Here is a 27,684-nt window from a genome sequence, read left to right on the forward strand (position 1 = left end):
CGAACTGCTAGGTTGGCATGAGCAGGGACCGAGCAACAGGAGCTCACCCCGTCACGGGGATTCGAACCGCCGACCTTCTGATTGGCAAGTCCTAGGCTCTGTGGTTTAACCCACAGCGCCACCTGCGTCCCATTCTGACAGTAAGAGCTCTTCTAAAGTGGAATGGATTTTTAAGCAGAGGGTGGGTGGCCACCTGTCATGGATGCTTTAGCTGAGATTCCTGTATTGCAGGGGGTTGGACTAGATGACCCTTGGTTCTCTTCCAGCTCTGGGGTTCTATGATTCTAGAGTGGCTAGAGCTGGTGCAGGCCAGGGCCCTGTCGCCTTTCTCAGCAGAAGGCCATACAACACCAAGAATAAGGTGTGAATAAGCTTCTAGGGCAGTGGTGGCCAAACTTTGCCCTCCAGCAGTTTTGGGACTACAATTCCCATCATCCCTGGTCACTGGTCCTGTTAGCTAGGGATGATGGGAGTTGTAGTCCCAAAACAGCTGGAGGGCCAAGTTTGGCCATGCCTGTTTTAGGGGAAGCTCAGCGCAAGAGAATACCTGGCTCTGTTTGACTGCTTCTGCATAAGTGAAATCGCGTAAAATGGGGAGCACCCGCTAAACACCCTTTAAACGCCCTCTCTGGCACCCACTCTTCAATCTGTAGCAAAAATATTGTATCCGAAAATATCCACAGCTAGATCTGAAGCTTTTTCAGGAGGCTGGAGGACCTAAGGGGAAGTGGCTGCTGCTTCTGCGCTACCTCCTGTGCCAGCTGTTAAGCGGGGAGGCTGAGCAGCCTAAATTAGGCGTCAGCAAACTTTTTCAGCAGGGGGCTGGTCCACTGTCCCTCAGACCTTGTGGGGAGCCAGACTATATTTTTTGGGGGGGGATGAAAGAATTCCTATGCCCCACAAATAACCCAGAGATGCATTTTAAATAAAAGCACACATTCTACTCATGTAAAAACACACTGATTCCCAGACCGTCTAAGGGCCGGATTTAGAAGGCAATTGGGCCAGATCCAGCCCCCAGGCCTTAGTTTGCCTACCCATGCCTAAACAAAGCCCCGCTGGGCCTCCAGTCTTTTCGGAGCTTCGTCTGCCCTCACTGACATCCTCTTTGGGTTCCGGGGAGGGTCAACTCGCAAGCCACAAGGACTCTCCAGTTTTGGATTTCCAGCTTTGGATTGAATTATTTATTTCCCAGTGCCGTGCACAAGTCGGTCGCACGTAAGGGGTGTGTGGACACCTGTACCAGGATTTCTGCAGAGAGTATTTTGGAGGTGCATTTGGATTTCACGTGTGGACCTGATGTCCGCCACCTCCTGCTCTCTTACTTAGAGTCCACGTGTGACTGATGGATTGAGAGAGTCTCCTTTGCTTTCCAGAGATTTGCGCTTCAACCGCATCAAAGCCATCCAGCCTGGAGCCTTCAGGAATCTGAAGAACCTCAACACCCTGTAAGTGCTCAATCTTCTTGTACCTAAAATGGGAATCCAAAACCCAGAGGCGCAGCTTAGCTTTTGCTCTGTGGGCCGTCCGATCCAAATCTGACAGAAATAACCCCGCTGGCACGCGCACACAGAGGCGAAGTTCAGAAATGGTATGCTGGGCGGCTTTCAAGCCAACTTTATTTTTGGCTCTGGCCTCCGTAAGCAGTATCACCTGCTCCGTTGTTTTTGGACAGGTTCGAGTTTGTGTCGGATCTCAGATTTTAAACAGCTGAGGTGCTTGGCTCCAGAAATCGCTTGATCCTCGGAGCACTCTTGGCGAGCCGAGGTCCTTTCAGGATAACAGCACATCTGCAAGCACCCGGGACGAGTTTGCTTCAAGCAACTTCCATGCTGCGTTCAATTAGGAGGCGGGGAATGAATTAGCACTTGGTCCAATCCTACATATGGGTCTGTCGCAGCAGAACCCTCCAGCTACAACCACGCTTCTGCTCGCTGGCTCAGTCCCTGGTCTCTTCCCAAAGGACCACCCTAAAGGGCCATCGCCTTTTGGCACCGATCCTTTGGCAATCACCCCGGCACTTTTTCTGGCTCCAGCCGAAATGCCCCAACCCAGATGTTCTTACTGGGTGGCTGCAGTTTCTGGCAGTGGTGCTCCAAGCAGGCTGCTTTGGGCCGATGGTCCTCACTGCAGAATGCAAGAAAGTTTGGAGGGGGTGACGATTTAAAAACACAATCCTGTGTGAGTGCCTGGAGGCAGTTGGAGGATGGATAGTGGATAACAGATTGAGGCTGAATCCTGACGAGACAGAAGTACTGTTTTGGGGGGAACAGGGGGCGGGCGGGTGTGGGGGAATCCCTGGTCCTGAATGGCGTAACTGTGCCCCTGAAGGACCAGGTGCGCAGCCTGGGGTTCATTTTGGACTCAAAGCTGTGGACTGTCTCGCCAGAGTGGTGCATGCTCTAGTTATCTCCCACTTGGACTACTGCAATGCACTCTATGTGGGGCTACCTTTGAAGGTGACTCGGAAACTGCAATTAATCCAGAATGCGGCAGCTAGACTGGGGACTGGGAGCGGCCGCCGAGACCACATAACACCTACATTGAAAGACCTACATTGGCTCGCAGTACGTTTCTGAGCACAATTCAAATTGTTGGTGCTGACCTTTAAAACCCTAAACAGCCTCAGTCCAGTATACCTGAAGGAGCAACTCCACCCCCCATCGTTCTACCCGGACACCGAGGGCCTTCTGGCGGTTCCCTCATTGCGAGAAGTTACAGGGAACCAAACAGAGGGCCTTCTCAGTAGTGGTGCCTGCCCTGTGGAACACCCTCCTATCAGATGTCAAGGAAATAAGCAAATCTTATTTTTAAAAGACATCTGAGGGCAGCCCTGTTTAGGGAAGTTTTTAATATTTAATGCTGTATTGTTTTTAACACTTGATTGGGAGCCACCCAGAGTGGCTGGGGAAACTCAGCCAGATGGGCGGGGTATAAATAATAAATTATTATTATTATTATTATTATTATTATTATTATTATTATTATTATCATTATCATTATTATTATTATTATCATCATCATCATCATCCCTTAGCTCCCTTTCAGCAGCAGCTCTCTCCTTTTGAGGTTGAGCAATAGTAGTTGAATTGCTAGGAGGGGTGCAAACTGTAGTCCAGGCACGTCCAACCGGTTGATCGTGATCTACCAGTCGATCTTGGGGTGCCTGTGGTCGATCATTGTGATTGCAGGATCCTGATCGATCCCTCCCCAAAAAAGCTCAAGAACTGTGGCTCTTCCACCACAAACAAAGGTCAACAGCTTTGGTATATCCAATGGGTATAAAAAGGTAAAGGGACCCCTGACCATTAGGTCCAGTTGTGGATTACTCTGGGGTTGCGGCGTTCATCTCGCTTTATTGGCAGGGGCGCCGACTTATAAAAAATATTGGGGGAGCCCATGAATAATAAATAATGAATAATAAATGAAAGCTCATGAATAATAAATAAGCTCATGAATATGCAAATAAAGTGGCGCCGCCTCCTCGTGAGCGAATAGGGGAGAGCGTGCTGCGCCTATTAATCAGCTCCGAAGGAAATTGGGTGGAGCTTTTGCTCAGGAGGGAGGGCAGGAGGCATGCAGCCCGACCCTGTGCATTTTGGGCTGGGGGAGGGGCGGCGATGGCGCTCTGCTGGAGGGGCGCCTGAGATTATTGGGGGGCATAGCCCCCCCAAACGAATTTTTGAGGGGGCTCGGGCCCCCTCAGGCCCCATGGAGTCGGCGCCTATGTTTATTGGCCAAGGTAGCCAGTGTACAGTGTACAGCTGGTCATGTGGCCAGCATGACTAAGCCGCTTCTGGCGAACCAGAGCAGCGCACGGAAACGCTGTTTACCTTCCCGCCTGAGTGGTACCTATTTATCTACTTGCACTTTGACATGCTTTCGAACTGCTAGGTGGGCAGGAGCAGAGACGAGCAACGGGAGCTCACCCCGTCGCGGGGATTCGAACCGCCGACCTTCTGATTGGCAAGTCCTAGGCTCTGTGTTTTAACCCACAGCGCCACCCATGTCCCTTATCCAATGGGTATACTGCCAGCTTATCTATAGTGGGAATAGATCGCAGTCTCTTGGCAGTTGGATGTGCCTGCTGTAGTCAATTAAATACCCTGATCCTTTAAACAGCACCTTTTTTTAGAAAGGGTTGATTATTTCAATGGAAAAACATGTAGTTTCAAGTGCCATCTTGGAACGTTTTAGTAACAATAATAGTAATTTTATGATTTGCACCCTGCCTATCTAACTGGGTTGCCCCAGCCACTTTGGCCGGCTTTCAACATATATAAAAACGTAATAAAACGTTGAACATCAAATAACTTCCCTATAAAGGGCTGCCTTCTAAAAGTCGTAGTTTTGCATGTTTTGCATGCTTGAAATGTCTCACTTCTATATTGCTCTTTCATTGATTTTTGGTTATGCTTTTGCGTTCATGATATATCGCTTGCTTTTTGGACTGTACACCTCGTAGAGGTTTTTGAAATACTGTAGTAAGCAATTCATAAATTCCTTTAAATAAAATAAAATAAATTGAAGAGTGGTTAGGTGCCGCAGTGGTTAGAGGGTTCGTCGTCACAATCCATTTATTTGTATGTCAGTTCTCCAGAGAATTCTGCCCATAGTGGTTCACAGCCTATCAAATGAACAACAATAAATATAACATTTTTAATAAAAAAAATGTATTAGGAACAATAGGAAATAATCTGAATGTCGGTAACGCAAAAGGAAAATTGATTCTACACAGTACTAAAAACAATAGGGCTTTGCAAGGGAGTGGGCAGGGATCCACTGGATTTTGTGTCAGGTCTGCTGCCGTTGTGTGACAGCACAAGGCCTGATTTGATCTGGTTAGAATAATAGAGGCATAAGAGATGCCTGCCTCTCTGCCTTCCATCCCAGCGGATGGAAAATGTTTTTATTTTTCAAAAAAAAAATTCATTTTATAACTATAAATAAAGAACACAAACAGAAAAACAAACAATACAAACAAATTCTTGTCATATCCTTATTTTTTCTAAACATTGTTAAGTGGGCTTCCCCAAGTCCCACCTATCTGATTTTCATTTTACTTCATCTTTAGCAGTTTACATATATCATAATTTCTAACCATCTTTTTTTGTAATCACACTTAAAATAACTTCACATTTTATCACTTACAAATAATACTATTTTAAAATACACTATCTTCTACTTCTAACCCTACATCCTATATCCACTTCCAAAGCTATTCTAAGATTTAAATATTAACATTTCCCCCCCCCCCAAATATTCCTTAAACTTCTTCCAGTCTTCTTCCACCGTCTCTTCTCTCTGGTCTCAGAGTCTCCCGGTCAGTTCTGCAAGTTCCATATAGTCCATCATCTTCATCTGCCATTCTTTGATAGTTGGTAAATCTTGTTTCATGGATGGGAAGATGTAAAGCCCCACCAGGCTAGGGGGCATTTATCATCATCATCATCATCATCATCATCATCATCATTCTTACCCCACATTTTACCCAGATTTGGCAACTCAACTAAACAGCTGCAAATATGTTTTAAGTGCATTATATAAATGTGACACTAGATGGTGATGGTGAGCTTATGGCAAATTCATTATATTTTTCAAAATGCTTCTTAAAAAAAGCATTTTCACAGTATGTTTTTTTAATGTGTCCAGATTCCACTCCAGACTTGCACAAATTAAAACGACGCAGATAAAATACAAAAAGCTATTTTTTTTCATAAAAGGTCCTTAAAAAACAACAATCTATAATAAAATTAAAACAATATTAAAAAAACAAAATACAGATGATGAAAACAACACAGCACTGTTAAAACCCCTTTCCTTAAAAACAAAACAAAAAAACCAGTCAGCTGCCAATGATCTGTTTCGAACTGGGTGAGGATGATTTAAAAGTCTGGGTAATTTTTTTAAAAAAAGGATTGGATCAAGGGATCTCTGGCCAAGAAGACTCGTAGCCAAGAATGTTATCACCCTCTTCTCTTGCCCAGTGCCACAACACAAATGCGGAGGGACGTTAGTGGAGGAGAGCAATTTCCCCCGGATATTAAATCCTCCCTGTGGGAACAGATGGCTAATTGTTTCTTGCCACAGCCTAATTGCATATAATCTAAAATACTGGCTGGTCCCGTTTGGCTTCACCGGGCTGCTTTGTTTGCGGTTGCCATGGCAACCCAGGGATGATGCCTCCACTCCAAGCGAAGAACTGGAACGCCACACTATGGTGGAGATGATGATAGTAAGGCATCAGGGCAGTCGGTCAGATTCCTCCCCCTTTGAGTTTTACTGTGAGTCAGTGGGACAGGAATGAACTTAATTCAGGCTGCAGTTCCCTCAGGAAGCTGCTTGTGTGGGATATATCCAGCCCCATAGAACCAACATGCTGAACTCTGATTAAGGTTTGCCCTGTCTCGCCAGAGTGGTGCGTGCTCTGGTTATCTCCCGCTTGGATTACTGCAACGAGCTCTACGTGGGGCTACCTTTGAAGGTGACCCGGAAACTACAACTGTTATGTACTCAGCTGAATAGGATCCAAAATGCAGCAGTCTGATTGGTCCACAGGACCCACCCAATCCAGCTCCAGGTGGAAGTGAATCCGCAACCTGATTGGCCTACAGGTGAATCCCGGAATTAGCCAATCATGTGGGGCCCATTGTGTAAATAATGTATATAAAGCAGACATTCTGGGGGAACTTCCATTCCTCCTCACCACTATGAGCTGAATAAAGAGCATGAAATCCACTCTCGACTCAGAGTATATTTCAACAACTAATCCAGAATACGGCAGCTAGACTGGTGACTGGGTGCCGCCACCGAGACTACGTAACACCAGTCCTGAAAGACCTACATTGGCTCCCAGTAGGTTTCCGAGCACAATTCAAAGTGTTGGTGCTGACCTTGAAAGCCCTAAACAGCCTCGGTCCAGTATACCTGAAGGAGTGTCTCCACCCCCATCATTCTGCCTGGACACTGAGGTCCAGTTCCGACGGCCTTCTGGCGGTTCCCTCACTGCGAGAAGCCAAGTTACAGGGAACCAGGCAGAGGGCCTTCTCGGTGGTGGTGCCTGCCCTGTGGAACGCCCTCCCACCAGATGTCAAGGAAATAAGCAACTATCTGGCTTTAGGAAGACATCTGAAGGCAGCCCTGTATTAGGAAGTTTTTAATGTTTGATGTTCTGTTGTGTTTTTATATGTGTTGGAAGCCACCCAGAGTGGCTGGGACAACCCAGTAGATGATGATGATGATGATCATGATGATGATGATGATGGGAGAGTGAAGAACCAGCCTAGGTGAGCCACAGCAGAGGTCTCCTCTGGAATGGTAGAGAACCTTCCTGTTCCACAGCAGACTTTTCCTTTGCCAAAGAGAGAAGTGCAGTGCCAAAAAGATTAGCTTGGAATCCACAACCGAAAGGGTTTTCTCATGTGCTTCGGGGCTGGAAAGGAATGTTATGACAACGATGGCGAAAACAGTGCTGAAAGGTAAACAAGAGTCCAGACCGTGGACAGGATCCTATTGTATCTGTCCTCCTGACCTTGCCTGCAGAGCTCGATTTGCCTTCCTTTGGACCACGGAGCTTGCTGGTCTTCCAGCTCTGACCCAGTTAGAGAGGCAGACAAATTCCAAATGGCACCACAGGAGAATTCTGAAGCAGATAAGACATTTCTCTCCCTCCCTCCCCACCCCCCTCTTTGGCAGGATGCAAAACAAGCACATTAATTTAAGGGCCTGGCTACATGAGGTGGCAGGATTTGGCCTGGTCCAGTCATTTTTCAGTGGATCTTTTGCAAAAATGCAGGACATAGCCCCCTGATCCAGAACAGGGTCATGGTGCTCTGGCGGTGAGGGTTTAAGTTCAATCCAAATTTATCCTTTATTTATTTAATGTCATTTGTATCCTGCCTTCCTCCCAGCACAGGACTGGAGGTGGCTCGCAGCATAAATTAAGCCAGGTGCAAACTAATAATAATAATAATAATAATAATAATAATAATAATAATTTATTATTTTTACCCCGCCCATCTGGCTGGGTTTCCCCAGCCACTCTGGGCAGCTTCCAACAAAGATTAAAAATACATCAAAATGTCACACATTAAAAACTTCCCTGAACAGGGCTGCCTTCAGATGTTTTCTAAATGTCAGGTAGTTGATAATCTCTTTGACATCTGATGGGAGGGCATTCCACAGGGTGGGTGCCACTACTGAGAAGGCCCTCTGCCTGGTTCCCTGTAGTTTTGCTTCTCGCAGTGAGGGAACTGCCAGAAGGCCCTCAGAACTGGACCTCAGTGTCCGGGCAGAACGATGGGGGTGGAGACGCTCCTTCAGGTATACTGGGCCGAGGCTGTTTAGGGCTTTAAAGGTCAACACCAACTCTGTGAATTGTGCTCGGAAACGTACTGGGAGCCAATGTAGGTCTTTCAAGACCGGTGTTATGTGGTCTTGGCGGCCGCCCCCAGTCACCAGTCTAGCTGCCGCATTCTGGATTAGTTGTAGTTTCTGGGTCAGCTTCAAAGGTAGCCCCACGTAGAGTGCATTGCAGTAGTCCAAGATAACCAGAGCATGTACCACTCTGGCGAGACAGTCCGTGGGCAGGTAGGGTCTCAGCCTGCGTACCAGATGGAGTTGGTAGACAGCTGCCCTGGATACAGAATTAACCTGCACCTCCATGGACAGCTGGGAGTCCAAAATGACTCCCAGGCTGCGCACCTGGTCCTTCAGGGGCACAGTTACCCCATTCAGGACCAGGGAGTCCTCCACACCAGCCCGCTCCTTGTCTCCCAGGAACAGTACTTCTGTCTTGTCAGGATTCAGCCTCAAACAAAAACACACAATGAGCTTAAATATTAGAAAACAATTAAATAAGAAACTGTATTGAAAACATTGGTGAGAACACTTAAAAGCACACACACACAAAAGCCTAAGACCCAGCCTAAGAAGACGCTGTCACAACAGCCAGCTGTTGGCCAAAGGCCAGTCAAGATATATATAAAAAAATTGTCTCCTAGCAAAAGGAAAACAGAGAAGGAGCTGGGCTGTCCTCTTGTGGAAGGGAGTTCCACAGTCTGGGAGCAGCCCCTGAGGAGGCCCTCTCTCATGGCCTCACCAATCACATACCCTCCAACATTTCTCTGATGAAAATAGGGACGTCCCATTCCATAATGATAACTTTGCTTTTCATAGCCCACACATCTTAATGGGTTGCCCCAGCCACTCTGGGCAGCTTCCAACATATATGAAAAAACATAACAAAACATTAAACATTTAAAAAAAAAACCCTACCCTGTACAGGATTCCCTTCAGATGACTCGGGAGTCGGATAACTTAAGGCTGCCATATGTCTAGATTTTCCCAGACATTATCAGGATTTCAAAGGCAGAATTGACGTCCGGGCTGAATTGTCCTGAATCTTAAGCAAGTCAAATTTTTTTGCATTTTTGTAGAAACCCACCAAAATTGTTGAGTTTTTTTTAAGGAAAAATTGCCCCCTGACACCATTTTTACACCCCAGGGTGCAAGCCTAGGGTGTGCTGGTTTTTACTTTTTGAAATATGGCAACCCTAGGATATATCTCCATACCCTCCAACATTTATTCAGTGAAAATAGGGGCATCCTTAGGAAATGTGGGACATTCTGGGATCAAATCAGAAAACTGGGATGGCTTCTCTAAAGCAGGGACGTCCCTGGAGAACAGGACGCTTGGAGTGTCTGCAGTCGTAATACGGAGGCCACAGCCTGCCGCCTTCAAAGTAATCCATTAATGTGTGCCTTCCTTTCCCGTATTTTCTCACAGGCTTTTGAACAACAACCTGATAAAGCAAATTGCACGAAGATCCTTCGAAGGACTTGACAACTTGAAGTACCTGTAAGTGTCTGTAAGGAGGCCCAGTGTGACAACAGCCTCTAAACATTAGTAGCAGGAAAGTGGAAACACTCCTAAGACTTGTCAGATAACAGTTGCTTTATTGTATCTACGTCCTGCTACACACATGTGCATAGTAAATACTGAGCAGGAAAATAAATTGTAGCTGCATATTTTTTTTCTTAATTATTCATATACCATTAGACAGGGCCTTCTTGGTGGTGGCTCCCAGTTTGTGGAATGCCCTCCCTCCTTATTAGCTTTCAGAAGGAGCTTGTAAACATTCCTGTTCACCCAGGCATTTGATGGCTGAAAATTCCTGCTTCTGGCAACCACACAATTATTAGCTGTGAGGGTATGCAACCATTTTACCCGTTATTAGATTTTTTTGGTGGTTTTTAGGTCTTACACGTTTCAAGATATTTTAAATTACTTTTAAATGATTTAGTCATGTTTTTATGTTATTTTGACCTGTGTTGTTGTACAACGTTTCTCTGCTCTGGGCTCCTTTGGGAGGAAAGCATGGATATAAATTTAATTATTCAATTCATTAAGTCATTGATCAGCAGAACACAATTAGATAAACTGGCTTTTTCATGTCGCTAAGCCAGAAAAGAGGTTTGGATCATCCACTGCCTGCCCTGTGTTTTTGCATTTGCTTTGCCAAACTTCATACCCATCTCTTTTTCCCCTTGAGGGGACAGAAAAGCAGCTTGAAGTATGTCTGATTTTTATTTTTTGAAAAATCTTGGGCAGGAAAAGGATTAGCTATGCACATAACCTCCACTCCCCTTCTCAGCAGGACTGGCGTCAGCAGCAGACATCCTCATTCAGCTGCCAAGGGGTCCTGCCCAGCGCTTTTGGCACCATTGCCCTGGGCCTCCCCTCCTCCAGGGCTCCTTCGTTAAATGAGCACCAGGTGGTCTTCATTGCAATTGCACCCTGGAGTGACATCACGGCACAGCGGGGCATGATGGGAAATTGCAACGGCAGCTGGCCTTTTGCTCATCCTCCTCTTCCAGCAAATATTCACTTGTGTCGGGTGGTGGTGGGGAGTTTATTGTCACCAAGCGCTGCAAACACGGCCCACAAAGATCTGGGCATTCTAGTGAAGCCCGCCAGATTGTTGTGGACTACTGCTGCCTTGAAGGGACGCGGGTGGCGCTGTGGGTTAAACCACAGAGCCTAGGACTTGCTGATCAGAAGGTTGGCGGTTCGAATCCCCGCAACGGGGTGAGCTCCCGTTGCTCGGTCCCTGCTCCTGCCCACCTAGCAGTTCGAAAGCGCGTCAAAGTGCAAGTAGATAATTAGGTACCGCTCTGGTGGGAAGGTAAACGGCGTTTCCGTGCGCTGCTCTAGTTCGCCAGAAGTGGCTGAGTCATGCTGGCCACATGACCCAGAAGCTGTACGCCGGCTCCCTCGGCCAATAAAGCAAGATGAGTGCCGCAACCCCAGAGTCGGCCACGACTGGACCTAATGGTCAGGGGTCCCTTTACCTTTACCTTACTGCTGCCTTGAGCCCCAAGCCAGCACCACTGAGAGAGAGAGATAAAAGTTTATTCGCATTAGCCAATGGCCATAGCAACAGTAAAGTATTACAGTATATGCAGAAAAGGAAATTTGATATAAAAGCACAATTTAAAGTCCTGAAGCAGCAGTCAGTTAGTGGGCCTTATTCTGATTGCCCCTGCTATGAACCTATGAGCTGTTATCTGCTCATTTTGATCTGAGAGAAGAAAGAATATTGTGGCAGTGGTTGAGCACCCTGGAATGGTTAGTACGAGTTTGGTGCTGATCTCGTTCCTCAGGTCTTTGTAGAGCCAGCACCACTGAAGTTCAAAACATCTGGAGAGAACTAGGTTTGAGGAAGGCTGCCTAGTGCCTCCTAAACCATGACGGGGAGGTCATTTAAGTCCAAGCCCCTGCAATGCAGGGATACTGTACGCTGCTGACCCATGCAGGGATCGAACCTTGGCATCGTCAGCACTACACTCTCACCGACTGAGCTATCCAGGCTAGCCGATAGTTACCTCTGTTTTGTTATTTATTTACCTATTGCCTGCCATTCACCCTACAGTCCCAGGGCGGGTTGCAGCATTGAAACACGACAATTAAAACCATTCAAAACAACTTACCACCATAAAACTAAGGGAGGTTCTCAAAACATACGCCCCGAGTGTCAAAAGCCAGGTTAAAGAGGTGCATCTCTGGAATTATCCAAAAGCTGTATAATGATGGTGCAAAACGCACCTCTGTGGGTAGGGGCTTTCAAATTTTGGAGCCACCACCGAAAAGGCCCTCTCCCAGGCAACGCCGATACACAGTGCCCCGAGCCTTTGAGGGCAGAGGAACTACCAAGTGGGCATCCTCTGTTGATCTCATGACTCAGTAGGGTCTCTCAGGTATTTGGGGCTTGAGTCATTTAGGGCTTTAAGCACTAGTGTGAGCAGATTTAATTGGGTCCTGAAACAAACTGGCAACCAGAGCAGTTGTTTTAAAACATGGGTTACGTGTGGCCTCAATGGGATGCCAGCCAGCAGTCTGGCTGCTGCATTTTGGACCAACTGGAGTTTTTGAGTCGTCTCCAAGGGCCACCCCACATAGAGTGCATTGTAATAATACGATTTTAGGATGTTGCGTCCAATGCAGTCCTCCTGTTCTCCAGCCAGAAAGCTTTTCTCAACCAATGTAATTTTATTCTCCTTTTCCGCTCTCCCTCTCTTTGCAAGCTACCTTTACAAGAATGAAATACAGAGCATCCAGCAGCATGCCTTCAAGGGCCTTTCTTCCCTGGAACAGCTGTAAGTTGGCCGAGGTTTGTGTTGGAAATTGCATGGAGACGAGGGATGGAATTTCACCTCTGGATTCCTGCCAGCCCCCTGAGACACCATCTGCAAGCGCTCCTTAGAGTCCCAAGAAACTGAGCTTTGATTGAGAAATGAAATAAAAGTAATATGTTTTTATTTATTTACTCTTAGGTATTCCTAGGCTGCTTTTCTGGGCAGCGCCGACTCAAGGCAGCTTGCAAACGTTTCTAGTTATCGTGGTGATAGAGCTACGTTTAAACATCTCCTGCTTTTTCAGCTTTGATGTTGAGATTTCCGTCACTCATGTTGATCCACGTAACTTGAGGATGATGATTTCAGAAGCAGATTGCTGCAGAGCACTGGTTGGGCAACTCCTAAAGATGATCTCCTTATCACGAAAAGCATTGCTTGCTAATTTCTGCTTTGCAAATGGCCATTCAGAGCACAACTGCAATAGAGGTCTGAACCATTTGTTATAACATTCTGGTCAGTTGACAACCCAGTTGCCACCTGTCTGTGAGGATCTTCTGGGGAAGATCTAGAATAATATAATTGTAGAGTTGTAAGGGACCCTATGGGACACGGGTGGCGCTGTGGGTTAAACCACAAAGCCTAGGACTTGCCGATCAGAAGGTTGGCGGTTCGAATCCCCGCAATGAGGTGAGCTCCCATTGCTTGGTCCCTGCTCCTGCCAACCTAGCAGTTCGAAAGCACGTCAAAGTGCAAGTAGATAAATAGGTACCGCTCTGGCGGGAAGGTAAACGGCGTTTCCATGCGCTGCTCTGGTTCACCAGAAGCGGCTTAGTCATGCTGGCCACATGACCTGGAAGCTGTACGCCGGCTCCCTCCGCCAAAAAAGCAAGATGAGCACCGCAACAACCCCAGAGTCAGCCATGACTGGACCTAATGGTCAGGGTCCCCTTTACCTTTACTTTAAGGGGCCCTAAGGGTCATCTATCCAACCCCCTGCAATGCAGGAATCTCAGCTAAAGAGGCCTCTACTTGATGCCCAAGAGAACTGCTGCCAGTCAATATTGAGCTGGACCAGAGGTTTTCGACCTTTTTGAGTCCACGGCTCCCTTGACCAACTATATTCTTTCCGCGGCTCCCCTGTGGAGCTCAGGAGCCCAGTTATGTCACCCCTTGCCTGCAGAGCTGGAAGCCTCTCACCCTTTTTCAAACACCGTCCCTTGTGGAGTGATCCCTCAACCTCCTTCCCCCTTTCCTTGGGAGTCTTCCAGGCAGCCGCTGCTGCCACCCCAGTCTCTGAGCTGCCCTCACCCCCAAGAGAGATGCCCCCCAGAGGCACCATTCACCTGCGGAGCTTATAGTCAGGGCTGCTGCAATAAACAGCTGTGCAAGCCTTTGGGAGACAGAGACGCAAGATGGCATCAGAAGAGGGAGGGAAGGAAAGAGGGACAGAGGCCAGTGTTGCCCACGGCACCCCTGACCATCATTCAAGGTACCCCAGGGTGCCACAGCACACAGGTTGAAAACCACTGAGCTAGACATACCACCAATGGCCGGACATAGTATAAGGTAGCCTCTTACGTTTCTCTTACACCAGGGGTCAGCAGACTTTTTCAGCAGGGGGCTGGTTCACTGTCCCTCAGACCTTGTGGGGGGCCGGACTATATTTTTTTTGGGGGGGGGGAATGAACAAATTCCTTTGCCCCACAAATAACCCAGAGATGCATTTTAAATAAAAACACACATTCTACTCATGTAAAAACACCAGGCAGGCCCCACAAATAACCCAGAGATGCAGTTTAAATAAAAGGACCCATTCTACTCATGTAAAAACACGCTGATTCCTGTACCGTCCACGGGCTGGATTGAGAAAGCAGTTGGGCCGGATCTGGCCCCTGGGCCTTAGTTTGCCTACCCATGTCTCCTCAGCCAGCCATGTTTTGTGTCAGAGTTGGAGCCAAACACAGGTCAACGATAAAAGAAGCTCATCTCCGTTGTCAGTGAAGTTCACTCTTTATTCAAGGTAACATACAGCTCAGTGGTCTTGCTCTTAAGGGGCAAATTCCAGGTCTGAAGGTCCTTGCCTTCCACATTTTCTAAGGCTCCTCCTCTGCCAGATGTTTCCCAAGCAAATTGCATCTGCACACCTCTGCTATTCTCATTACTCTGTGCATTCTTGGAGACCAGTGAGAAGGGCACCGGCAGAGGAATAGGTGGCGGGGGGAGCATACTGCCCCCGGCACCACAATCCTGGTGGGGTGCCATTGCAGCTGCCCCCCCCCCCACGTTGGGTGCCACGCCCCTGGGATGCATATCATGAAGCTCCACCACTGGAGAAGGGGAGCTTGTCGCAGCAGGAGAGGCAGACTCCTTAGATCAGTGGTTCTCAACCTGTGGGTCCCCAGATGTTGCTACAACTCCCATCATCCCTGAGCTCTGGCATTGCTAGCTAAGGGTGATGGGAGCTGTAGTTCAACAACATCTGAGGACCCACAGGTTGAGAAAGGCTGCCTTAGATTCTTCTTACAGATAGGTAGCCGTGTTGGTCTGCCATAGTCAAAATAAAAAAAACTAACTTAGTTGGTCTTTAAGGTGCCGCTGGAAGGAATTTTTTTATTTAGATTCTTCTGCAATCTCTTGACCTCCTTCCTCTGCTTCAGCCTCTGTGTCTGCACTGCTTCCTGTCACAGGCTCTTCCTGCTCACAAAACCCTGTTGCCCCTTTGGGATCCATCACCTCCTCCCACCCATCTTTCCCCTCTGACCTCTCCCCAATGCCCCACCACCAATCCCCTGGCTCTGAGCCTTCCTCCTCTGGGGGTTCCCTTGGGGGGGGGTCCCTGGCTTGTGCCTCCCACCTCTCCTCTGCATCCAACCCCCAGTCCCTGACACTTTGCTGAGCTCACACATCACAGTGGAGAGATGAATCCTTCGCCTCGGGCTTTCTGACTTATTTTAAGCACAGATGCCTTTGCCTGCAATGTGGGAGAAGTTCACTGGTATTCAGGAAGTCAGAGCCCTAGCTGTCTCCAACCTAGTGTCTTCCACATCTGGTGGGACTACAATCCCCATCCTCTCTGGGCTGCTGGGATTTGTAGTCCAAAACATCTGGAGGGCACCAGGTTGAGGGCAGATGGGGTGATCTCTGGATAATAATTCTTTGAGTTAGAAAAACCCCAACAACTCTGAGACACAACAGCTCCAAAAATATTTGCTTTGTAAAAAAAACAACAACCCAGTCCTGTTGAGATGACGTAGTCCCTGACCAGAAATGTCTCGCAAGGCACACTAGATAGACAAAATAAAGAGTCGTGGGGGAGATGTAGGAAAGTATGTGCTCCTTCACAAATGATCTCATGTGCAGCACTGTGGCCAAGATCTAATCTCTCGCTAGCAAATATAATCAACGGCTTTGTAGATGATGTATTAGGAAGGAACGGTCCAGCACTTCTGCGCCCTCAACGAGCCGCTTGTGGTTTTCTTGAGAATAATCTCAAGAGTCTGCAGAATCAGCCTTTGCCGCAAGGAGTGGCTCTTTATGTTTTCATAAAACTTTCTAAATATACCATTTTTTAGAGAGTCGCGCTTCTGGCTCTACACGTGTCACAGCAGTTGTCGATTATAGATAGAACAGTTCAAAGGAACGAGGAGCCCCTCAGCTTTGAGCCTTTGAAACAGGTTGTTGTTCAAATGTTATGGCCCTTTCCCCATCCTTTCCGTCAAAATTCAAAATTGTCTTGTAAAGCATTGAGCAGATGGATGGATTGGCGGTCCATTTGAGGTCAGGTCTGCTGCAGGATCATCATGCAGGAATATTTTGCATTCCTGGTCCCCTTTCGCCAGAGAGGAACCCATTTACCCATACCATTGAACGTCATTTATACAATTATTTTTACACCATCATTGCGTTGTTTTTCACACCAGCCTCAAACATTCATTTTCTGCCAGGCCTTTGGCTCTTAATTATCGAGTTAGTGGCATGTTTTAATCCTGCCTTTTTAAAAATAGAATGTCTTTTATATTTTCCTTTTTAGCCCCCCCTTTTATGTCAGTTCCTTTGTATGTATTTGCTTATATATTTTAAGTCGCTTTGAGTTACTTTGTTTAAAAAGCGACCAATAAATGTAATTCATAATAATATATTCTTAGTTGCTCGTTTAAGTCGCAGCTTCCCAGATGTTTGCATGAAAGCATTCCTCATCCACAGTTGCATGGCATAATGGGTTTTGTAGTTTTTCAGGCTGCATAAACAGTCAGTTGCATGCAGGCATAATGCACTCGGTGCATTGCATGGAATTGCAATGCAGCAAATGTGTTGAGTGAATCTGGGGCTCCTCTGTTCTATCCTGGCTCACAACCCCTGCTTTACTTGTGGCAAGCTAGGATGATCCCGCATGCACTTTGGGAATTAATGATCTGTTCCATATGTTCTGTTTTCTTCTTCACCCCAGTTATCTGCATTTTAACAACCTTGAAACCTTGGAGCCAGAGACGTTTAGCGACCTGCCCAAACTGGAAAGGCTGTAAGTCGTCAGAAAATCACCAAGCGGTTTGTATGTGTGACATTCATGCTAGTCAATTTGTGGTTTGTGCAATTAGAGGTTACTGACCATAACAGCTTCCCAAAGGGTCTAGCAGAGTTTCCCTGGCGGCAGACAACAAAAACTGTAGTCATACTCAAATGCACAGTCAAGAATTACAGTGGCACCTCAGGTTACAGACGCTTCAGGTTACAGACTCCGCTAACCCAGAAATAGTACTTTGGGTTAAGAACTTTGCTTCAGGATGAGAACAGAAATTGTGCTCTGGTGGGGCGGCAGCAGCAGGAGGCCCCATTAGCTAAAGTGGTGCTTCAGGTTAAGAACAGTTTCAGGTTAAGAACGGACCTCTGCAATGAATTAAGTTCTTAACCCGAGGTACCACTGTACTTTGTGCAAGCATTTGGCATTTCAGTTACTACTATCTACAAACTATACAGTCCTTCTTCCTCTCTTTGGCACGGTATACAGTGGTACCTCGGGTTACATACGCTTCAGGTTACAGACACTTCAGGTTACAGACTCCACTTACCCAGAAATAGTACCTCGGGTTAAGAACTTTGCTTCAGGATGAGAACAGAAATCGTGCTCCAGCGGCGCGGCAGCAGCAGGAGGCCCCATTAGCTAAAGTGGTGCTTCAAGTTAAGAACAGTTTCAGGTTAAGAACGGACCTTTGGAACAAATTAAGTACTTAACCCGAGGTACAACTGTACTTTCAGTCTAGTAATAAACAGTCCTGATATCGCAAACTCATAGTATCAGCAGCACACTTTACCATACATCCAAACTAGCTGTAAGCATGCGTACTAACAGCGTATGTGTGCTCGCCTCAAATTGCAAACTCATCTTCCTCCTTTTAATTGCATCTCCAGATGACACCAATTAAGCATGGAGTGCCGCTCCCACACATTGAAGGAACTTCTGGAATGCTTTTTAAACTTAAAGGAACCTTATCTGTTTTGTGAAGAATGTATTCCTAACATTAACATCATGCCTAGCTTGGTCCAGTGAGAGGGGTACTTGAAAAGAGCACACCTAGGTGTGTTAAAACTTCACCCAGGGACAGTCTCTGCCTGTCACTTGGGAGATGGCCTCAAAGAATACCCGGCTAATGTTCTGACTCTCTTCACTCCCCCCCCGTACAGCTTCTTGCACAATAACCGGATTTCCAGAATCCAGCCGGGCGCTGTCACCCAACCGGAATCGCTTAAACGCCTGTAAGTGGATAATCGCTGCAGCAAAGAACAATTCATCATTCTGGGTAGAGGCAAAAAGCTGGTCCCAACTGGACGCAGCTGTGTGGCTTTGCTAAATGTGGGAGACCCATGGTCAGTCCCACATAAACTTAACCTCTCAAGAAGCCATGTTGGTGGGTGGGCAAGATGCTAATTTGTTCAGCCAGTCCTTTGGTGGGGGCCTCTAATCCCCCTGGGCACCTGCTACTGCCCCCAACCAATTTCAAGATGGGGTCACAAATCGCAGAAGGTTCAAGTTTCCATCCCTAGCTGTTATGTACTGAGTTGAATAGGATCCAAAATGTAGCAGTCTGATTGGTCCTAGAACAATAGGATTCAGGATGCAGCAGTCTGATTGGTCCTAGAACAATAGGGTCCAGAATGCAGCAGTCTGATTGGTCCACAGGAGCCACCCAATCCAGCTCCAGGTGGAAGTGAATCCGCAACCTGATTGGCCTACAGGTGAATCCCGGAATTAGCCAGTCACGTGGGGCCCATTGTTTAAATAATGTATATAAAGCAGACGTTATGGGGGAACTTCCATTCCTCCTCACCACTATGAGCTGAATAAAGAGCATGAGATCCACTCTCGACTCTGAGTATATTTCACTAGCGTATCTCGTTTAAAAGATCCTGGCCCACCAAGCTAGAAAAGCGCTGCCTGAGATGGTGGGAGAATGTCTGCCCATGGAGAGGGGAATATAGAGAAGGGCCTCAGTTGATGATCGCAGGGTCTGGGTCGGTTCATCTGGGGAGAGTTTTGGGGTCTTGAGTGCAAAGTCACCATTCCTGTGAGGCTACCGGGAAGTCTCTGGCAATTATAATCACCACTTCTTGTTCCTTCACCTCTTTGCCTCAGGCGGCTGGACTCCAATGCCTTGCTGTGCGATTGTGACCTGATGTGGCTGGCAGAATTGCTGAGGAAATTCACCGTGCAGGGCAACACCCAGACGGCAGCTACCTGCGAGAACCCAAGGGAGCTTCAGGGGCGCTCCATCGTCACCCTGACCACCCAAGAATTCAACTGTGGTGAGCCCCCTGCCAAAGACACCGCAATATTGGTTTTGTTTATTTCGTTGGCATCCAGTGCCTTGCCATAACTTGAAACTGCACCTTCCCCTTTGAAGAATCATTAACCGCTGCATCAAACCACCTTGGTGCTGTAGGAGCATTTCATGGCCATCCTACCTGTTATGTACTGAGTTGAATAGGAACCAAAAGGCAGCAGTCTGATTGGTCCTAGAACAATAGGATTCAGAATACAGCAGTCTGATTGGTCCTAGAACAATAGGGTCCAGAATGCAGCAGTCTGATTGGTCCACAGGAGCCACCCAATCCAGCTCCAGGTGGAAGTGAATCCGCAACCTGATTGGCCTACAGGTGAATCCCGGAATTAGCCAATCAGGTGGGGCCCATTGTGTAAATAATGTACAGTGGTCCCTCGCAAGACGAAAAGAATCCGTTTCGCGAGTCTCTTCGTCTTGCGATTTCTTCGTCTTGTGAAGCAAGCCCATTAGCGTCTTAGTGGATTAGTGCTATTAGCGGCTTAGCGGCTTAGCGGATCAGCTGATAAGCGGCTTAGAGGCTTGGGGAAAAGGGGGGGAGGGGAAAAAACCCGCAGGAACTCGCAAGACATTTTCGTCTTGCGAAGCAAGCCCATAGGAAATTCGTTTTGCAAAGCACCTCCAAAACGGAAAACCCTTTCGTCTAGCGGGTTTTCCGTCTTGCGAGGCATTCGTCTTGCGGGGCACCACTGTATATAAAGCAGACATTCTGGGGGAACTTCCATTCCTCCTCACCACTATGAGTTGAATAAAGAGCATGAAATCCACTCTTGACTCCGAGTATATTTCACTACCCAGAATGCCTCACTCTGAAGAAAGACACACACACACCGGTCCTTCCTAAAGCAAGGCAGGGAGAGAGATGTTGGCAGATCATTTGATTTAATACATAACGTGGCCCGAGGGCGCTGCTGCCAGTTTACCCATACAGCCCAGCAGAGGCGCTAGCTTGCAAGGGCGACTGGAGGGAACAATGTCCCATGTGTGACTTCACGCATGACATTTACCTCCCGATGTTCTGACATCCGGACACTGGGAGGAGCCAGGGGCGGAGCCAAATGCGGCCATCGCAAGGCTTCAGGAGCAGACAGCTCCTTTGCCTCTTCCTGGCACCATCACCAGAAGGTGGCTGCTTCCGCGCTCCTTCGTCTCCATGGAGGAGGAGAAGGAGCCAGCCTCTGGAGCCATGCTTCAGTTGGCTCCACGCTTCGCCTCTGTGCTTTTTGGACATAGGGGCCGCTAGCCCACAAATATTTGGGCCCCCCGAAAGAGCTCGGCCCCCAGGAGCTGGCACACTGCAGTACCACCTTGCCTTTGCACCATCCTGGTAAAGAGCAGTGATGGAACCGGTGGTATCATATCATCACCTAACTGCTAGGTCCGTTCCTTGCTAAAGAGGGGGGATAGGAAAGGAAATGGGAGCTGCGGGGATGAGAAGATATGCCACCATCTTGAAGAGCCCAAAACCATCAAGGGGATGGAGTAATTACCTTGTGGCTTAGGGCCCTCGTATTTACGGGACCTCCTCTCCTGCTATGCCCCGCAGAGGACCTTAAGGTCCATGAATAATCATAGTTTAGAGGTCCCGGGCCCTAAGGAAGTCAGATTATCCTCCACTAGGGCCAGGGCCTTCTCAGTGATGGCTCCGACCTGGTGGAATGCTCTGACCCATGAGACCAGGGCCTTGCAGGATTTAACTTCCTTCCGCAGGGCCTGTAGACAGAGCTATTCTGCCTGGCTTTCAATTTGAACTTAGCCTGATCTTTTATTCCCCCTCCTTCCCTCCCTCTTCCCTTTTTATGAAGATTACCCGCTCTGGGATCCCACGGCTAATTCTCCCCTGGTCTCCTTTCTAACCCAAATAGGACTAACTTAGCCAACTTGCTCTGGTGATCATCTAATGTTTATTGGATGGATTTCCCCCCTAAATTGATTTTTGAATTCTGAATTTATTGTTATTCACGTTTTATACTGTATTTCATGCTGTTTTTGTTGCATCAATTAAGTGTTTTAAATTTGTTGTTAGCCACCCTGAGCCTGGTTTTCTGAACCGGGAAGGGCGGGGTATAAATAAAAATTTGTGATTATTATTTATTATTACGCTGAAAGGCTGCAGTATCTGGGGCTTTTGAATTCAGAGAAAAGGCGAGTAAGTTGACCTGCTAGAACAAGGCAGTCCAACTTCTCAAGTGGGGTACCCTTCGCGGTCTTTTTCAGAGAGGCCTCGCATCACAACCGAGCCACAAGACGCAGATGTCACCCTGGGCAACACCGTCTATTTCATCTGCAGAGCAGAAGGTAACCCAAAGCCCAAGATCATCTGGCTCCACAACAAGTAAGTCTTGCACGATTTTCACCCAGCTGAGCCAGAACACAAGAGTGACCCTCCCCTCAGAGAATCTTGGGGATTTTGCCTTTGGGCTCACCATCTGAAAAGATCTGACACACGAGGAAGAAGGGCTGTGGAGGGAGGAGGGGAAAGCAAGGCTCAAGCACAAGTTATCCAAGTTAAAATTAATAATAATAATTTATACCCCGCCCTCCCCGGCCAGAGCCAGGCTCGGGGCGGCTAACACCAGAAAAATTACAATAAAAACATAATGGGGAGGGGGGGGAGAAAAGCAATTTAAAATACGGGTTAAAATATAATTTAAAATGCAGCCTCATTTTAATAGTAGCCCATAGATCAAAACCATAAGGGGAGGGAAACTTAAGGGTCAGACTGAGTCCAAACCAAAGGCCAGGCGGAACAGCTCTGTCTTGCAGGCCCTGCGAAAAGATGTCATGTCCCGCAGGGCCCTAGTCTCTTGGGACAGAGCGTTCCACCAAGTAGGGGCCAGTACTGAAAAGGCTCTGGCCCTAGTTGAGACCAATCTAACCACCTTGCGACTTGGGACCTCCAAAGTGTTGTCATTTGTGGACCTTAAGGTCCTCCACGGGGCATACCGGGAGAGGCGGTCCCGTAGGTACGTGGGTCCTGACATTACAGCCAATGTCAGTGGCAGTTCTGGATGTCTTGCCCTTGGTAAAGGGCAGTCGTCCCCCCCACTTTGCACTCTTCTCTCCCCACATTTCCACATCAAATGCAGGAACAGAGCAGGTGGCAATATTCAGGACAGGAGCGCAAGGCAGCTGCTGTCACTATAGGACTACTTCGAAGACTCCATCAGAGTCCAAATATCAAGGAGTTCTGATTTCTGAGCAACTCCTGTCCCTAGCTTTACAGACAATTACCATATTTTTTGCTCTATAAGACGCACTTTTTCCCTCCTAAAAAGTAAGGGGAAATGTGTGTGCGTCTTATGGAGCGAATGCAGGCTGCACAGCTATCCCAGAAGCCAGAACAGCAAGAGGGATCGTTACTTTTGCTGCGCAGCAATCCCTCTTGCTGTTCTGGCTTCTGGGATTCAGAATATTTTTTTTCTTGTTTTCCTCCTCCAAAAACTAGGTGCATCTTATGGTCTGGTGCATCTTATAGAGCGAAAAATACGGTATGTGCATATCTGTCTCTTGAGTTAGCGTATCTAGGGATGCCCCTGGCTGACTCTTGGTTAGGCTGAGCTAACATGACAGTTTCCTGCTCCCAGGAGTTCCCAGATTCGGAGCGTTTAATCTTCCTTTCTGTTTCTCAGCAACGAGATTGACATGCAAGATGATGGGCGTCTGAACCTCCTGCAAGACGGAACATTAATGATCCAAGATACCAGGGAGTCGGACAAAGGCGTCTACCAGTGCATGGCCAAGAATGTCGCCGGAGAAGCGAAGACCCAGGAAGTTGTGCTACGCTACTACGGCCACCCATGTAATGGCTTTTAAAGATCCTCTGAAATTTAAGAATTGCCGCTGCATCCGTTAGAGAGCAAGCAGCCTTATGCTAAGTTGGACGCATTGGTCCATCAAGCTTAGTACTGACTACACTGGCTGGCAGCAGCTCGCTAGGGTTTCAGGCAGGGGATGTTTCCAGCCCCACCTGGAGATAAAGGTAAAGGGACCCCTGACCATTAGGTCCAGTCGTGACCGACTCTGGGGTTGCGGCGCTCATCTCGCTTTATTGGCCGAGGGAGCCGGCATACAGCTTCCGGGTCATGTGGCCGGCATGACTAAGCCACTTCTGGTGAACCAGAGCAGCGCACGGAAATGCCGTTTACCTTCCCGCCAGAATGGTACCTATTTATCTACTTGCACTTCGACGTGCTTTCGAACTGCTAGGTTGGCAGGAGCAGGGACCGAGCAACGGGAGCTCAACCCGTCACGGGGATTCGAACCGCCGACCTTCTGATCAGCAAGTCCTAGACTCTGGGGTTTAACCCACAGCGACCAAGGGATTAACTCCAGAACCTTCTGCATGCAGAGAAATCTACTGCTGTCCCTTTCCATTTTAAGAGATGAATGGTGGAAAAATTTGGTTCAGTATCCTTCTAGTATAAACCAAGCACTCTCATTAATTGTGATTCTCGACGGGTGCAGAGTGGATCAGCAATAAGTCAGGTGTAGAGAACCTGTGGCCCTTTAGGTGTCATAGAATCATAAAGTTGGAAGGGACCCAGGGGTCATCTAGTCCAACCCCTGCAATGCAGGAATTAGACTCCAACTCCCATCAGTGGGCAGCCAGTGTGCTCAACGTTCAGGGTTGATGGGAGCTGGAGATCGGGAGAGTCACAGTTTTCCCACTACTGCTCAAGGCTTAATTCCTTTGTGGTGAAAGCCCTGCATACTTTGTATTGGAAAGTAAAATGGGAATCTGTCGGTTTTAATAGTGGAAGTGCTGGTAAGGAGACTCTTAAAACTCAGGGTCGTGGGTTTGAGCCCCATATGGGGTGAAAGTTTCCTGCATTGCAGGGAGTTGGACTAAATGACCTTTGGGATACCTTCCAACTCTGCAATTCTATGATTATGTGACTGCATTGGGCCTGTACCTCTTTGTCACTAAGACCACAAGACAAGCCTGCTGCTTCAGACCCAAGCCTACCTATCTAGTCCAGAAATCTGTCACTCCCCTATCAATCTTCATGCACTCTCATTCCCTTCTTTAACAGAGGGTGAATAATGACTGTCCTACCTTATAAGGTGGGAGATGCGGGTGGCACTGTGGGTTAAACCACAGAGCCTAGGGCTTGCTGATCAGCAGGTTGGCGGTTCGAATCCCCGCAACAGGGTGAGCTCCCGTTGCTCGGTCTCTGCTCCTGCCAACCTGGCAATTCAAAAGCACGACAAAGTGCAAGTAGATAAATAGGTACCACTCTGGTGGGAAGGTAAATGGCATTTCCATGCGCTGCTCTGGTTAGCCAGAAGCGGTTTAGTCATGCTGGCCACATGACCCGGAAGCTGTACGCCGGCTCCCTCTGTCACTAAAGCGAGATGAGCGCCGCAACCCCAGAGTCGTCCGTGACTGGACCTAATGGTTAGGGCTCCCTTTACCTTATAGGGCTGTTGTGAGAACATGCATTCTGAGCACTAGATACAGTGGTGCCCCGCAAGACGAATGCCTGGCAAGACGGAAAACCCACTAGATGAAAGGGTTTTCCGTTTTGGAGGTGCTTCGCAAAACGAATTTCCTATGGGCTTGCTTCGCAAGACGACAATGTCTTGCGAGTTCCTGCTGGTTTTTTTCCCTTCCCCCCCTTTTTCTAAGCCGCTAAGCCGCCTATTAGCTGATCCGATCAGCAGATAAGCTGCTAAAAGCCGCTAATAGCGCTAATCCGCTAATTCGTCAATGGGCTTGCTTCGCAAGACGAAAAAACCGCTAGACGAAGAGAATCACAGAACGGATTCTTTTCGTCTTGCGAGGCACCACTGTAAATGCTAAGCACCAGCAACCAACTGCCAGCACCCAGCCCTCGTTTCTCTTTTGCTTTCAGCCAAACCCAGCTTTGTCATCCAGCCCCAAAACACAGAAGTGCTGATAGGGGAGAGCGTCACTCTGGAATGCGGGGTCTCCGGGCACCCTCTGCCGCGCGTCACCTGGGTGCTGAGCTCAGGGTCTCCACTGCCACAGGACCCTCGCTTCACCATCACCAGCTCCGGGGGGCTGTACATCCAAAACGTCACCTTCTCGGACCAAGGGCAGTACAGCTGCAACGCGAGTAACAGCGAGGGCTCCATCCAAGCCACGGCCAACGTCATCGTGCAAGGTGACCGAGACACACGTAGTAACCGCCGGGCACCGGTGGGCGGGAGGTTGTGCCAAAGTCGGGGAGATCTACCTCGGAACAAAAAGTATCATATGTGAGAAGGGCCTCCTTTTTGAAATCCATGCCGTTCTGAAACTTTCGCCCCACTGTCTTGATTCAAAATGGCATTGATTTGTAGCCAAACGAAAACCTGCCCCTGTTCTCAGGGAACGCCATGCAAAATTTGGTTATGATGTGTTAAGAAGTGTCCAAGTGCAAGTAAGTTTCCAAAATAGACAGGCACCCCCCAGCTTGGGCGGAGGATATGCTCTGGGCCTTTGCGCATATAAGAAAAAATTGTATAAATGGGGAGCCTAAAAAGCATCTAACTCATGGGTAGGCAAACTAAGGCCTGGGGGCCGGATCCGGCCCAATCGCCTTCTAAATCCGGCCCGCAGATGGTCTGGGAATCAGCGTGGTTTTACATGAGTGGAATGTGTCCTTTTATTTAAAATGCATCTTTGGGTTATTTGTGGGGCATAGGAATTCCTTAATAAAAAAAAATTCAATATATAGTCCATCCCCCCCCCACAAGGTCTGAGGGACAGTGGACCGGCCCCCTACTGAAAAAGTTTGCTGACCCCTGATCTAAATGCTCACTTTTTCTGCTCTTCAGCAATCTCTCCCATTCACTCTCCACACAATTCTCTCTTCAACTAGATGCCTGTATAGCAGTTTTGCCCTGATTTGCCTGAACAATGCTTTTGCAGAGGTTAAACCAGGGGTAAAGGTAAAGGGACCCCCTAACCATTAGGTCCAGTCGTGGCCGACTCTGGGGTTGCGGTGCTCATCTCGCTTTATTGGCCGAGGGAGCCAGCGTACAGCTTCCGGGTCATGTGGCCAGCATGACTACACTGCTTCTGGCGAACCAGAGCAGCCCACGGAAACGCTGTTTACCTTCCCGCCGGAGCGGTACCTATTTATCTACTTGCACTTTGACATGCTTTCGAACTGCTAGGTGGGCAGGAGCAGGGACCGAGCAACCGGAGCTCACCCTGTCGCAGGGATTCGAACTGCTGACCTTCTGATCGGCAAGTCCTAGGCTCTGTGGTTTAGACCACAGCGCCACCCGCGTCCCAGGGGTAGTCAACCCTTTTATACCTACCGCCCACTAGTGCATCTTTCTTGATGGTAAAATTTCCTTCCCGCCCACCAGTGCTCGATGGAAGGCGCATTCAGCTTGTGCCGTAGAACCCCCTTACAGCCCACCTAGAATCCTGAAACGCAGTAGGGACCAGGTTGACAACTCCCAAGTTAGACAATGTCCAGTTCTGGGTGGAAAGGGATCTTTTTGCCATTCTCGAAAGGCCTGATTTCTGTTCTCTCCCCCCCCCCCTCAGATACTCCTAAGTTTCTGATCATCCCCACCGACCAGACCGTAACAGAGGGTCAAAGCGTTGACTTTCCCTGCTCTGCTGAAGGCCGTCCGCTGCCAGTCATCGCCTGGACGAGAGCAGGTATTCTTTGTTCTCCCTGTACTTCTGTAATGATTTGCAGACTCCAGAAGCTGTAAGCATGCAGCATGCTTGCAGGGCACCAGCCTTCCCCGGTTTGGTGCCCTCAGGACGTTTTGGATTACAACTTCTCTCAGCCCCGGACAGCACAGAGCTCATGAGGAGTCGCTATCCAAAACCTCTGGAGGTCCAGGTTGGGTCGGTCGGGTCTATCACTCTCCCTCAGAGGTTGAAAGACCGAGAGGCCACAAAGGCTCTTTGCTTGCCTGCTTTTAGCCTTTAGCTTTTAATAATCTGGGCCAACAGTGTATTCACATAGATGACCTAACTGCAGCTATCACTGGGCAACTGCTCTCCCGCGGATCAACAGGAAGTGGGTTCTTTCAGCACTGTATGGAGTAACCTCACCGCATAGGTAATTGTGCCCATCATAATGCTCACCTGCCAAGGCAGTGCCCCACTCAGCCTTTCCAAAGATCTGCTCAGGCCAGTGTGCTTTGAATTGGTACATTTCTGAGTGACTGGGAGTGGCCGCCGAGACCATATAACGCCAGTCCTGAAAGACCTATATTGGCTCCCAGTACGTTTCTG

The 27,684-nt window shown here is 48.2% G+C and overlaps 1 protein-coding gene and 1 long non-coding RNA gene across 5 annotated transcripts in view; one reads left to right on the plus strand and one right to left on the minus strand.

Moving 5' to 3' along the window:
- LOC310708691 (peroxidasin homolog) overlaps positions 1–27,684 on the plus strand; it is an 87,917-nt gene that overhangs the window by 17,219 nt on the left and 43,014 nt on the right. For 2 of the 4 annotated variants that reach the window (XM_083507333.1, XM_083507332.1), the window contains 10 exons: positions 1,377–1,448; positions 9,788–9,859; positions 12,586–12,657; positions 17,084–17,155; positions 18,316–18,387; positions 19,265–19,434; positions 21,687–21,804; positions 23,102–23,271; positions 25,328–25,600; positions 26,980–27,096. In XM_083507333.1, coding sequence (XP_083363459.1) covers positions 1,377–1,448; positions 9,788–9,859; positions 12,586–12,657; positions 17,084–17,155; positions 18,316–18,387; positions 19,265–19,434; positions 21,687–21,804; positions 23,102–23,271; positions 25,328–25,600; positions 26,980–27,096 — 1,208 coding nt within the window. Of the gene's footprint in view, positions 1–1,376; positions 1,449–7,275; positions 7,479–9,787; positions 9,860–12,585; positions 12,658–17,083; positions 17,156–18,315; positions 18,388–19,264; positions 19,435–20,658; positions 20,797–21,686; positions 21,805–23,101; positions 23,272–25,327; positions 25,601–26,979; positions 27,097–27,684 lie in introns of those variants that run through there. The other 2 variants (XM_083507334.1, XM_083507335.1) reach the window with 2 other exon arrangements.
- Positions 20,016–27,684, minus strand: part of LOC310708962 — a 102,638-nt gene continuing 94,969 nt past the window's right edge. The window contains exons 2-3 of the long non-coding RNA XR_014527263.1: positions 20,718–21,194; positions 20,016–20,571 (exon numbers count right to left, since the gene is read on the minus strand). This is a non-coding gene — a long non-coding RNA (uncharacterized lncRNA). The remainder of the gene's footprint in view (positions 20,572–20,717; positions 21,195–27,684) is intronic.

The sequence above is a fragment of the Podarcis liolepis genome (genome assembly GCF_965112155.1).
Source record: "Podarcis liolepis genome assembly, chromosome: 6".
Lineage (NCBI taxonomy): Eukaryota > Metazoa > Chordata > Lepidosauria > Squamata > Lacertidae > Podarcis > Podarcis liolepis.